Here is a 14,706-nt window from a genome sequence, read left to right as displayed (position 1 = left end):
AAAAACAAATGTCTTGCCTTGCTTATTTTTTAACAAAACCTAAACTTTTAACTAACCTTTAAATCTAGTTGGCAATAATGGCTATTTGGTCGAAATAACAGTTCCTCTGATTGAAAAAAAAAATCAAGCTTTAAAAATATCAAGAGACATTTTAGAGCGAGTAGACCTAAACATCAAGGTGTGTACCTAATATCACCAAAATGAATAAAAATAGCTATATCATCCAACCGTAATATCTAAGTAGAAGGGAAAGCCAACTGATATTTGTGCCCTTTAGATTCATGAGCTACAGGTTTGCTTTTATTTGAAATAAGGTAACTGAACAACCACACATCAACAACATAAAATAACAAATCAGGACAAAATGAATGAACATTATGAGACTGTAATTGATAATGCTCCATGTTTAAGGCTGGGCTTCACTCAAAGCTCATGCCAAAGTCTGTTCTTCAAGCTCTTATAAAACTCATATACTGCAGTTGGTAATATTCTGGATTCCGTGCAAAAACATGAAATGTTGTTTTTTGTCATTGATCCCACGTAAGGAAAAGCATTAAGAAAAAACGGAACACTGGAATACATGCATAGATAATCTCTCACTGACCTCTGCATCATACAGTTTATCATTTACAAAAACCTAAACATCCACAGAGACATGTGAAAAACCTCTACTGAAAGTAAACAGTAAGACATTTACATATAAAAATCCAATGTACCTGATGTTTGCACATAAAAAATGAAATAAAATGTAATCAAATTTGAAAACCAGTTCATTTGACACAGAAAAAAAAAAAAAAAAAAAAAAAAAAGCAAGATATACGTTGTATAAGCACAGCTTACAAATGTAGGTAAAACATTATTACATAATATCTTAGCATGTAGAAAAATATAAGGTACCATATGACGGAATAGCAGTTACTGTACACCACAAAAAAAAAAAAAAAAAAAAAAAAAAAAGGGTATTAACCTGCTTACAAATAAAAAATTACTACAGGCCCGGATTTATTCCTGCATTTTTCATGAAAACTTAACCTTCCAGTTTTTTTCATACACTTCTACCATCTTCTATTTGACTTAACATTTCCTGTGATTTCATCTTATAAGTATTTGCAAGTGCTATGGGGTGGTACAGACAGCAAGTTGTACCACAAAAAAAAAAAAAAAATAATAATAATAATAATAACAATAATAATTAAAATAAACTAAAAAGTAAAAAATTTAAAGTAAACATTTTATTAGTTATTGTGCTAATTTTCAAGACAGAAAATGCTGGATGTACTGAGCTTACTGCAACTATATAGCCACGACAAACCATTCAAAAGTAACTCTTAGGATTTAATTTACAACTCTTCAAATCAATACCCTTAGCAAAGTCTGAATATTAAGTAACTTGAAGGTTGCTTTATACTGGCATCTTTCAGGCACTGTGGTTGTTTATGGTAGGACAAATAATACAAGATCTACAGTATGAAAACAAAAAGCAAGCCTTATTAAAAAATCAGGCAAATGCTGCATTTATAAATAACATATGGCAAGCACTTTTTTAAGGCATATGAATTAAAGTATCGCTGATGGTTTTATATTAACGCTGGACAAACATATTTTTTTCAGGGCTGCTTTTAAATGCAAATCCGGCCAATATGATCAAAACTAATCATTTGCGGTTTCAAATTAAATATTCTTATACTGACACCAGGTGTTGAGCTCTTTTACCATCCATGGTTGGATGAAAATGTAGAATGATTATATAAAAGATAGCACTGGGAAAGGTATGCGAGCAGGTACATCAACAAACATGGAACTCAACAGAGCTAACGAGAGAAAAAGCAAATCCTTATAGAGCGCAACAGTGCCGTCCACTTTCTCAGCTTTTTCAAGTATTTTCCCATTAATTTTTTTCCATAGAGATTTCATAAAATCCTTCATAAAAGAGTTCTAAGCCATGAACCAAACCAACCAGCTCAGAGGTGAATTACAACATTACAAACTTTGATTTGAAGCAAATCAGTATTTGAAAATTGGACAAAAGACAAGACTTTGTACCTATTGTCTTTAATGTGGGAATGAGATACAATCTAATAAAGATATTAAAAATAGTATGTTTATAACACGACGCAACCAAAGTGAGATGCTCCAAAAGTATCCGTCTGACACAGGTGTACATTGACGGGTCCTTAGACAAGCCCTCATAATAAATCTCGGACTGACTGACAAATTAAATTGCAAAATGTATTGCTGTGAACTGTAGGGCAATGATTGGCTTATGTTTAATAATATGCAAATAAACAATACATTGAATTCTTAAGGCAATTTTTGTATTGTTTTATCAATGCTTAACTCCTCTGCCACAATAATGTAATGCATTTTAATCATCTGAATATTTTTTTTTAATAATATACACTGGTGGCCAAATGTTTTGAATATTGTACAGATTTTGCTGTTTTGGAAGGAAATTGGTCCTTTAATTCACCAAAGTGGAATTCAAATGATCACAAAGTATAGTCAGGACATTACTGATGTAAAAAAAAAAAAAAAACAGCACCATCACTATTTAAAAAAAGTTATTTTTGATCAAATCTAGACAGGCCCCATTTCCAGCAGCCACCACTCCAACACCTTATCCTTGAGTAATCATGCTAAATTGCTAATTTGGTACTAGAAAGCTATTTGGTTCGTTAAATTAAGCTTAACATTGTCTTTGTGTTTGTTTTTGAGTTGCCACAGTATGCAATAGACTGGCATGTCTTAAGGTCAATGTTAGGTCAAAAATGGCAAAAAAAAAAAAAAAAAAAAAAAAGAAACAGCTTTCACTAGAAACTCATCAGTCAATCATTGTTTTGAGGAATGAAGGCTATACAATGCTTGAAACTGCCAAAAAACTGAAGATTTCATACAAAGGTGAAAAAAAAGAAAAACCTGAAGATTTCATAAAAAGGTGTACACTACAGTCTTCAGAGACAAAAGACAATTGGCTCTAACAAGGACAGAAAGAGATGTAGAAGGTCCAAATGTACAACTAAACAAGAAGTACATCAGAGTCTCTAGTTTGAGAAATAGACGCCTCACATGTCCTCAGCTGACAGCTTCATTGAATTCTACCCGCTCAACACCAGTTTCATGTACAACAGTAAAGAGAAGACTCAGGGGTGCAGGCCTTATGGGAAGAACTGCAAAGAAACAGCACTTTTGAAACAGAAAAACAAAAAGAAAAGGTTAGAGTTGGCAAAGAAACACAGACATTGGACAACAGATTATTGGAAAAGAGTGTTCTGGATCTTAACCCCATTGAGCGTTTGTGGGATCAGCTAAACTGTAAGGTGCGTAAGAAGTGCCCGACAACACAGCCACATCTATGGCAAGTGCTACAGGAAGCGTGGGGTGAAATGTCACCTGAGTATCTGGACAAACTGACAGCTAGAATGCCAAGGATCTGCAAAGCTGTCATTGTTGCATGTGGAGGATTTTTTGATGAGAAATCTTTGAAGTAGTTTAAAATTGTAATAGTAATTTTTCACATTATTAATGTCCTGACTATACATTGTGATCAGCTGAATGCCACTTTGGTTAATAAAAATATCAATTTCTTTCCATAAGAGCAAAATCTTTACAATATTCTTATAAATATATTTACATATAACTATTTATAATTATTTCACCATTATATATTGAATTATTGTTATTTGAGAGGCTTTCTCAGCAAACATTTATATATGAGATTAATTCGATTAATTAATTGGCACACCATGTAATTAATTCGATTAAAAATTGTTATTGAATGACAGCCCTAATACATATAAAAATATAAGTAGTTTGAGAGTGTAGGGAGTGTAGAGATTTGCGTCATTCGCTGCGGTTGCAGCTTGTTTGCTACCACTCTATGATTGGTGGATTTGCCCCCTCAGGATTATGGTTAGTGTAGTTTTTCACCAAGAATTATGCCATTAAACACAATTTTTAAGTGTAAAGAACACAGACTGTTGGCAGAAGCATATGCCATCAATGAGCAATCTCGGAGCTCACTGTAGGTCTGTCTTTAAAGGTTTATAAATTATCGTTAAAAATCAATTCGCCTGTGGAGAAAATGAATGGGATTTTTACTTGCTCTATGGCCTTTAGTTTATATCACAGCTCAGCAAAACCCTGACTTGCTACTTGTTAATGCTAGCCGGTGGCAGGTGGTATTTATAACTGATGGGGAGTGAACATTTTCATTCAAGAGAGCATTTTATGGACAAAAATTTGTATATGAAAAACATTATCCTAGTAGCAAAGCAAACAATTTCCTTGATTTACAAGCTATTGAACATGTACATATATGGCCTGAGAAAATAAAAAATCTAGGCGAATTTCTGGCATCATCTCTGTACCTTTTCAGTACCTTTGGTTCATTCTTTACACCTGTCAATACAGTGCTAAATTCAACCTTTCAGACACAAAAACGGCAAATTACTTCATACGATCACACGGAAATTACGATAGCAAAATATCTCTTTGTTCAATGCTCAAACACAATGACATAGTGTAGCAGATTTAAAACTGAAAGCATACAAAAATGAGCTTATTACATTAATTTCAGTCAACTCCTTTTTAAAGCTGTACATAAAAATACAGCCATCCCACGGTGTTGCTTCCGATTCCAGGACTTCAAAAGAGTTATCAAGAACCAAAATCCTTCAAAATATTAAATCCTATAAGCAGCTCGTTCATTTAAAAATCCATCCAATTCCTATATAGTGTTCAACGAAAAATAAAAAACGGTGTGTCATACACAGGGACGCATTAATGCACGGGCTTGCACAGGCTAAGGCCCATGGCCCCACAACTCCCAAGGGGCCCCTTTCGCGGCGTCCACCACCCCATTATCCCCTGTCGACTTTCGCGAGAGGAACGCATCTGCACACACTCAGCGGGAGACGCTGTTGTAAACACTGAGATGGTGTGCATCCATGAAGGCCGTCCGTGTAGCGCATGGTACCTTAATGCACCCCTGGTCATACATTATGTTCTCAAAAATGGACGTTACTACTTGACAGTCTGAGGTGGCATAATGGCCGTCTTTGGAGTGCTTTTGCCTACGCTGTCCAGTATTCCCTCCTTTCCTTTTTTCCTTGGTGGTTTTTTGATTGGCGTTTTCTTTGGTGTGGCCTCCCCTTCAACTTCCAGCTTGGTCGCATTTACCCCCTGTTTCTCTAAACTTTTAGATTCAGGAGTAGAGTCTGAAATAGGGCCCACCATCTTCTGAAGGTTGCTGGAAGTGGGAAGAAGGGGTTTGTTGGTCCCAGTAATAGAACGCTTGGTCTTTTGAGGTGGTGTTGGCTTTTCTCTGCTGGCTTGAGGGGTTGACACACCATTGTGTTTGATGCCTACTGTAAGACCCTCATTGCGATTGAGGCTTTGGGTCTTCTCCTTCAGTTGAGCTGCAAGTAGAGTGGCAGCCTCAGAGTTCATGTGTGGATGCATGATTTTTGGGCTCTTGGGTGGATCTTTGTTGGTGTCACTCATTTTCTTGTCTGAATGGAAACTTCCAATCTTCTTCCAGGCATTCTGGAAAGTTCCATTGAGGTGCTCAATAGTATCAGAAGCTTTGAGAGTTATGGTTTTGCTCGGAGGTTCGGTTTCATCCAACTTTTTACCATCCTGATGCTTTTCACGGTTCTTGCTCGACTTCTCCTTTGATCGCTGTTTATCATCAAAATTTCCAGAACTTTCAGAGTTCTTCTCTTTTTGTGGTGTCGGAGTCTGGCCTTGCTCTGTTTGGTTGGTTCCAGATGTTCCATGGATCCAGGATACCTTCGGTTTGGTGGAAGGGTCTGGAGGACGTGGTTTCATCTTCTCTGTGGATGGAGCCTTGCCATTACCTTTTACCTCTGGTGTAGAGGCATTGTCCTCCTCCTCTTTGGAATGTTTGGAAAGGCGGGCGATATGGGCATAAACAGCACCCATGGTTGACTCAGATCCACTAGAAGAGCCCTCACTGTCTGAAGACTTCAGGAGCGGCTGCTCACTCCCATCGCTAACAGTTTGCGTAGTAGATTCTCTTGTGTTTTTTAGGGATGTATACTCTCCTGCATCTTCTTCATTGGGTGATGATGATGTTTCTGGAGCAGCACTAGAACTTTGTTTCTCACAGCTCTCATTCATAGTCTCTGAGAAAGGCAAAAGACGGAATGAAAGGGTAAAGCAAGTGAGAAAGGTAATAGGCTCTTAGTTCAGAATAGCATACTATCAAACTGCTCTAGATGAACAATTATTTTTTACATGCATTTATTAATCTTGGTTCATCTATCAAAATACTTTTGTTCATTGTTTATGTTAGTTTATATTGCATTAACTAGTGTTAATATATACAACTTTTTATGCAAAAAAAAAACAAAAAAAAAACAATATTAGTATTTCTCTACATTATCTCAATATTATATTTCCCTCTCTTTTCATCTGAAAAGCAATTATCATGCAAAATCATATCCTGGCAGCTTTGATTTAAATGCAGATTAAACATAAAAACAAAAACTTCAAAGGGAACTTCATTTATCTTCTAATTACACTTCTTGAAATTTGAAAAAATCACTTTTTTAAAAGTATTGACACAAGACGTAAACAATATGTTTGTTAACATGATTTTAGTGAGATAAAATCGCTTACTGATCTTTTCTGTAAAACTTTACAGCTCAAATAATACATGAGTTTTAATAGAATAATTAATGTAAGTGGTTTTATAAAATTATAAGCTTCAAATTTCTGCCTTGAAACCCTTTAAAAATTGGCCCCATTCACTTCCATTATAAGTGCCTCAACTGTAACCTCGATTTTTGCTTTTTTTTTCAAGAAAAGGACAGATGAGTCAAAATAATTTTTTGCGGTAATCAACATTATGCCACAAATGCTGTCGATTGAGTTTAACTTGTATTGAACCCAGATTATTCCTCTAATAAATTGTAAGCTAGTATTCCATTCCATTTTTAAAAACAACTAACAATAACCAAATAATCAGCCTAAATAAACATATAATGAAATCACGAGCAAATCTGCAGAATACAGTGCACGTACAGATAAACATCAATAATACACATTAACATATGGAACACTGCTTTGTGTGTTTCTTTAACAAACTTTAATATAAATTTTGCCAGCACCCTAAATTGAGCAGAGAACAACAGTTGGAAAGACTAATCCCTTCCAAACCACAATTTATTTAAAAGATCCGAGTCACTTTCTGAAAACGCACCATCTGCTGATTTTTACAGCGTTTTTTACAGCGTTTTACAGCATTTGTTGTTTGTATTATCTCAGTGCACATGATATACTCGCCTGGAGGCCCGGCGCTTAGCACAGAATGGGGTCAATCGTTAGGAGACTCCTCAACTCCCTGATCACTACTCTCTGTTGTACAAACAGATGGTTTATCTGCGCAAGTTCCCACTTTATCTTACCTTCATGTGGTATGCAGTAAACAGGCCCATCTTCGCTTGTTTCAAAGGAAGAGAAAGACTCCTGAGATGACCAAGATGGAGAAGGCTGGTCCACCACGGAGGGGGATTCAACCGTGTTCTCAGGATCGTGGTGGGTAACTAAGGGTTTGGACAAGGGGAAAACAAACAGAGAAGTCAGGTCAGATCAGTGGAAGAGGGCTCCATGGGCTCTACAACAAACAAAGGCTCTTTAACAACACATGTGATGAGATGTTAGGCTCTCCAGTCTGTATTGGTGACAGACAAGAGTATACAGTCTGCAAAATGAGTGTGGATAATCTGTATGAAAGCCAGCATTGACAGCAAATGTTACTCTTCAAAGCACACCAGTGGTATGCAATACGGGCAACTGAAGAACTTTTTTGTTCGAATTTGAACCAGAATATTTGTTGCTTTAGATAAAGTTCATATTTATACATTTTTAATTGTGGTTACAATTTCCAAATACTTCTGAGGCCACAACTTTAGCCCAGTTCTTTTGCCTGCTAATTAAAGTCATGGTGGCCACTTCCTTCCACCCACTTAAATGTAATGATGATGCATTCATGCTGACCTAGAAAAGTTGGTCGGCTGGAGATTCCTGTGGTTTGTTACTCAAATCTGCTCTCAGCCAGGAGGCACTAGAGTAGATGCTAACCACAGTAGCTTTGCCTGGTTACACCTCTGACACTGCTATTTGACTATTAGCCATGTAGAGGTTTAATGTAAGCTTCTGTCATATCTAATAGGGTCTAGCTAAAGGTTCCTTTAAAGTCAGCTTTAAATCAAAATTCACCCTATTCTTGCAGTAGCTAATACACATTCCTGGTCTTGTGTATGACTGATTGGTGCACATTACGTATGTGTTAGTGACATACTAATTTTTTTTGTCCGGATCTATGAAGTTATTAAAAATACATTAAGCTCTTAAACTCTGGGGACCCGCCGGCGGGTCCAACATGGGGCGCTATATCGCCAAAAAAGTTGACACTTAAAATGTGTAAAAGGTCACCGTATATAAAGTCAGGCATATGCGGTATCGCTTGAAAGCTTAGAATTTGAAATTTTCAAAGATAACCATCACTTCTGCATTTATGTTATACTTATACTTAAAATAACAAAAATACGGCCTTAAATCATCAGCGTCACAAATAAGCACCACTTAGTGGTTATGTGGTAGAATTATAAATATGAATATAAAAGTCTTTAAAATAGCACTTAGACAAATTATATATAAAATAAAAACTCTCATTCTCAGGAACATGACCGTATGTTTTATTTTGTTGCACTAATACCACATTTTAAAAGATTTTCAAAAGAATCACAAAGTAAAATATGATATTTGTAAGAAATCAAATACACATGTCTCTTTTATGCACCGATAACTGCAGCTGTAAGCCCCAACTAGCTAAAAACTTTATATTTGCTTTTACCTTAGGAACATCTAAAAAAAATGAGCCATTGTTTACTTGTCTGTGAGCTTGCTTGTGTGAATAATCCAATGTTATATCTTAGATGTCTAGAACAAAATATGCAGTTCCGCAGGAAAAGCATGCTAAACAAATCATCAGAAATATATGTTATCAACTATTAATGATAAAATACATTATACAACATCGAAAAGGGGAGGATCTCTGCTTTCTAGACCACTCAGAGACCGAGATATTCTATGAAAAAATGGGAGTGGTGCAAGAACTGAAAATTAGACTGAAAGTCTTTTAAAAATTAATTACACAAATAGAAGTACTAATGTTAATAATTACTTGAGTAAGAAAGTATCGAATTAAAATATTACTCAAGTAGTGAATAACTAGTTACATTGCAAAGATCTGATTATTAATTTTAACACCTTGCGTGCATGAATCATGTGCCTATGTCATCCTTTATACCCACTGTTACAGTCAGAGTTTAAAAATGAAAATGATGATATCCTTTATTCACCCTCATGTTCTAAACCAGTATGACTTGGACACAATGAACACAATTAAGGAGATAAGACAGACTTTTAGCCTCAGTCACCATTCACTTCCATTTGTTTGTCATTTTTGAAAGAGAATGGTGACTGAGGATGTCGAACATTCTGCTTAATACCTTGTTTTTGGTTCCAGAAAAGACGAAGACACAAATGTTTGGAACAATGAGAGTGAGTCTCTTCTAAACGATGACAGAATATACATTTATGTGTGAACTATCACTTTAAGGATGCTTGACAGATCGGGTTTGAAAATGAGAAGAAATGTTTGGAAACGTTCCTAACAATTATTACATAAAAAAAAAATAAAAAAATGTCTCACAGGCTCAATTATATTATAATGTATATTATTGTATATTCTTAGTTATGAATCAAAGCAAGCATTATTAACCTAATGTTGCTATTTCACAACTTTATAAAGTCCTGCATGGATTCTTAGTTCAGTATATTCTGTAGCTTACAGTATACACTGACAAAAGTTGCACCTTATCTATGTGTTTAGACATGTTTCTAAACACTGAGATAGGGTGCAGCTTCATTTATTCACTTCATTTTAGGCTTAATTTAGTTCAGAGCTTGTTCTCTGTTGTCCTTAAGAAAAACGCATTGCACGCGTGCTTTATAACACATATGGCTGTATGTTCCTTCTGCATTATCAAGCACGTGATCAGCAGAGCAAAATAACATTCTGTCTACATCAGACGCATGTGGCACGGCACGATGAGACAAAAACAAACTGCTCCCATTTAATCAATGACACTGTCTCCAATGGATGCGTCCGCATGGCGTTGCTACGCGACATCATTCGCGTCCGTTGTAGACAGTTTGTAACATGGATTTATTTGCACTGATGTATAGCAGCACTGATACAAGAAAATGTTTACTTAAAAACTGAGATCAACTGAGCCCGTAGGTAAAGAATCATGCTGAAACTGACCATTACCATAACAAACAAGCCCGCGTTATCATTATTACCACAACTTACCGCAACATGTTTTCTTAGTTGAATCCGTAATTCTGTATGCTGAAATTCCCGCTTGTTTTGGTGTTGAATGCAGGCATCTCATAAACGTAACTCTTCATTTTCACTGTGTGAAATAAAGAAAGTTTTTGTTTTGAGCGCTTACTGCTGTTGATGCAGTGATGAACTTGAGTCGAGTGACAGAGCGCCGCTGTAAATTTCCGGTGTCGTAAAAGTTCCTTTCAAAAATCTCTCAGTAAATTACGCATTTATTAACACTTACTGAATTAAAACCAGTAACAACAGTAACGTCTCCCATTGTAACGAAGAGTAAATTTTTTTCATTAGAATTTCACTTGAGTAAGAGTAAAGTACCCACCATTAAAACTACTACTCTTAAAAGTAATTTTTTCCCAAAATGTTACTCAAGTAAATGTAACAGAGTAAATGTAGCGCGTTACTACCCACCTCTACATCTGAGAGGGCTAAAATGCATTATAGCAACACCTACATCATTCAGCATTTTGTGAAGGAAGGTGATATAGGAAAAAAAAAAAAAAAAATTCTAGTACTTCCTGCCATGTAGTGGAATAATATAAGACTATTTGGAGGGAGATGGGTTGAACAGAACCAAAATGACATGCTTACAAATTTAGGACAACAACAACAATTTTTTTTTACTGGCGGCAGCTTGAAAATGCTTTAGAGTTTAAATGCAATTCACAAAAAACATTTACTTGAATACACCTACGATAACTACGATAAACATGTTTTCAATTTCTGAGTTAGGTCATTTTGAAAAAAATTTCTGCATGGGGCTTGTAACCGTCTGGAGACAGTAAAACAAAAGTAAAAGTCTCAGTAAAAGCTGAAATTCTTGAAAAAAGAAATGTTGGCATAAGTAGTTTGGAATCATATTTTTTTATTATTATTTTTTTTTACAAAAAAGAAGAAAAAAAACACTGCACAGCTGATAGAGCAGGTGCAAAGAAACAAACAATGAAGTAAATAAACAAGAAAAAAATCCAGCACACTTCTGCTGCTTGTGAATAGTTTACAATTTATTAATACAATGTTTCGGTCATGCAACCTTTTTACATGTTTAAATACCTGATAAAGGTTGCATGACTGAAACGTATTAATAAATCATATACTGTTTGCCAGAAGCAGCAGTGAGCAGGATTTCATTCATGTTCATTATTATTTATTTTAAAAAATAAGCAGTGAAACAATTTACTTTAAAATATTATTAATATTTGAAAAACCTTTGTTCACCAAATCAAAGTAAGGTGGTGTAACCAACATGCAGGTAGCCATTGTGTTGTCATTAAAAATAAATAAATAAAACAGAGAGGACGCATTTTCTTCATGTCAAATTAAGTAACCTTAAGAAAATTTTAAAATCATGATATACATACACATATATGTATATACACGTGTATGTACTTTAATACCTTTTACTTGATGGTTATACAACTTGACAAGTTGTTACACTCAGGTGTATTCGAGGTGCAAGGAAAGTATTTTAATACCTTTTACTTGATGGTTATACAACTTGACATTTTTTAAATCATTAAATATTTTTGGTAGAAAGGACACAAATATTACTATGAATCTGTCATATGTTTTGAACAAGATTTTTAAAATTATTTCTCATGTTTATCACCTCTGACAACCTTATTTGTTAATGACCCTTATTCCAAAGAAAACAAATGTTTGTCTGTAATCTTTCCTCAAAATGTAAAAACTTGAGGGCCATTTACTCTGAGCATGTTTTTGTGTCCACTGTTTTCAAATAGTTTTTCTATGTAAACGTGAACGACAGACGTCTTTGACTGCGTCTCGTGCAGGAGTGCCACATTTAAGATGCAGTAATAAGTTAAAAGAACTTAAACATTTAAAAAGGTGTCTCAAGACACTTGCATCCTGTTCCATTTGTTGAGCTGCGCCTTACTACTTTTAACAGAAAAACTCGTTCGGCCTGACTGACCCTTTACTCCACCTTAGAAACAACCTTCCTTTTCGGATGATGTCGCCAACCTCTCTTATTTTGCAACATCTCCTCTTCAACCACATGGCTGCATTCTGGTATGTAAAGCCCAGTTTTCACACTTCAATCAATTCCCAATGGATAAAATCAAGTCTTGTTTTCTGTTTATCTTGGAAATATGTCACATTATGGAAGTAAAATGACTTGCAAATTCTGTTTTATGTTAACTTTAAAGCGGGGCTTCCATTAGTATTAGATTTTACATTTAAAACTACCAGGAAGAATCATTACTGTAGCCTAGTGGCTAAGACATACACACTGAAAGATACATATTGGGCACTTGACATATTGTGCTAATTATTTTAGTTTCTAATCTCCTAAAGAAGTGGTTCTCAACCTTTTTTTTGATGAATGCATCCCTACTTAATTCCCTTACCCCAGCCTAATAATAAAAGTGATATTGTTAATATATTTTACATTTGCCTTTTTTGAAAGTTTTTAATTTATTCATTAATTATTTATTTTTATAGTTTTAACAGTTGTATTTGTAACAAGACCACAGTTAACACATGGAAGCATGGATCTTCACTACCATGGTTAGATGTAACATGATTTCTATAAAACAAACTATGGCACTTTTTTAATTATAAACAGTAGACCTACTCTAAACACATGTAAAAACAAGAAATACTAAATATAATAAATATTTATAAGTTGTAACAAAAATGTATTATATTCCCTCACACCCCTAATGTAGCCTATGACAAATTTAATAAAAGCTGAAGCAGTGATATGATATTTATTATCAATCTATTTCTGCCTAAAGTACAGTTAGTGTTACTATAGTAAATTCAAGGGCAGTGATGTAGAATTCTGTGCCGAATTCAAATGGTTTCCACTTCTCGCACCTTGCTTCTCACTGATTTTTGCAAAGCTGCGAGTTTAAGAGCTCGAGCTTTAAGAGCTTTGCGCTCGTGCTGCTCTGTCCATTGAACTGTATCCATCTACAGAGTCATACAGATGCATTAGCCGAGGTTGTGCCTCCACCAGTGTATTTGACGCTGCTAAACCAGACACTTCAAATGCGCCGCTAGACTTCAAAATCAGATGAACCGTGGTACAAATGCGTACCAACCCATATAATTGAGAACCAACTGATATATACTCCAAGTCTAGATAAATGTTTTAATGCAAAGACGAACTTGACGATAGATTTGAATATTATGACTGATAAACGCCCCCCATTTGTAACCTAACGCACCCCTCTCTACTAATTTGCTCTCAGCGACCCCTGGCGTCCTTTGAACGCCTCCTGGGTGGGCGGTACTGCCCCCGTTGGGAACCCCTGTCCTAATGTGAACAACCCTCTAAGAATGAACAATCCCTCTAAACGTTCATGTTTTCATTCACAAACTTTCTACTATCTTATGAACTTTCTGCTAAACTAATACATTTTCATTTCAAAAGACATTGATTTTGCTATGTTTACCCCTCTCATCCACCCCAGAATGGCGTTTTAATCCACCGAAAATGGAGCTTTTCGAAAACACTCACTAGTACCACATACTTTGGAAACTGATGACATTAGACAAATGTGTGGACATGGCTTTAGCATTTGTTTAAGAACTAGCATAGGTGCTTCTTCCTAAAGAGTTCACACTTCACACAAAATATTGCTATTGATTAACAACATGCTTAGTCTTACATTTCTTCCTGTGGGAAAAAAAATAAAAAATAAAAATGCTTTAATAATGCATTTTCTAAAATAAACATTTCAACAGCACATACCACTGTAAACCGAAGATAAATAAAACTGAATTTTTGGAGACTCTCCTACAATGAAACAATTTACATTCCATACTTTATACTTTTTCCAAGCAGCTGTAAATACTGGAAGAGCTTTCCAGAATGTCAGAGGAATCGCTTCTCTCTGTTTGCTGCTGTTCATGTAACCAGCATCTTATCACACAGATTCATGAAGGCCCCTGTGGGACCACCACACTGTGAAATGGCATGACATGCATGTTGGGTACACATGCAAACAGACTCAAAGCTGTTACTATGGGATGTACTGACTTTGGACAACTGCTTTTTCAGACATCGTCAGAGACAAGAGACTATGACTGGTCTAGCCACCACTGGCAGCCCACCCTTTGCTATACAAGCCTTGAACAAAAGTGCATTACTGGCACATCCCAGCTGCATTAATGCTCAGCTGTGAAAAGGCTCTGCTGGTGTTGGACAACAGGTGGCTTGTCTTTCTGACATGCTCTTTAGAAACATGTTTATATACAGTATATGGAAAAAGACCACATTTTCTGTTGTATGGTTATAG

At 35.6% G+C, this 14,706-nt stretch overlaps 1 protein-coding gene across 1 annotated transcript in view; it reads right to left on the bottom strand.

Annotated features, from left to right (window-relative positions):
- Nucleotides 1–263: 263 nt before the first annotated feature.
- The window catches only part of scarf2 (scavenger receptor class F, member 2), a 43,677-nt gene continuing 29,234 nt past the window's right edge, over nt 264–14,706 (bottom strand). Inside the window, exons 10-11 of the mRNA XM_051679655.1 lie at nt 7,431–7,568; nt 264–6,146 (exon numbers count right to left, since the gene is read on the bottom strand). Of these exons, the coding sequence (XP_051535615.1) occupies nt 5,023–6,146; nt 7,431–7,568 (1,262 nt within the window). The 3' untranslated portion in view covers nt 264–5,022. The remainder of the gene's footprint in view (nt 6,147–7,430; nt 7,569–14,706) is intronic.

The sequence above is a fragment of the Myxocyprinus asiaticus genome, chromosome 3, assembly GCF_019703515.2.
Source record: "Myxocyprinus asiaticus isolate MX2 ecotype Aquarium Trade chromosome 3, UBuf_Myxa_2, whole genome shotgun sequence".
Taxonomy (NCBI): domain Eukaryota; kingdom Metazoa; phylum Chordata; class Actinopteri; order Cypriniformes; family Catostomidae; genus Myxocyprinus; species Myxocyprinus asiaticus.
Note: the sequence above shows the minus strand (reverse complement) of the source record. Positions and strands in the feature narration are given on the sequence as shown.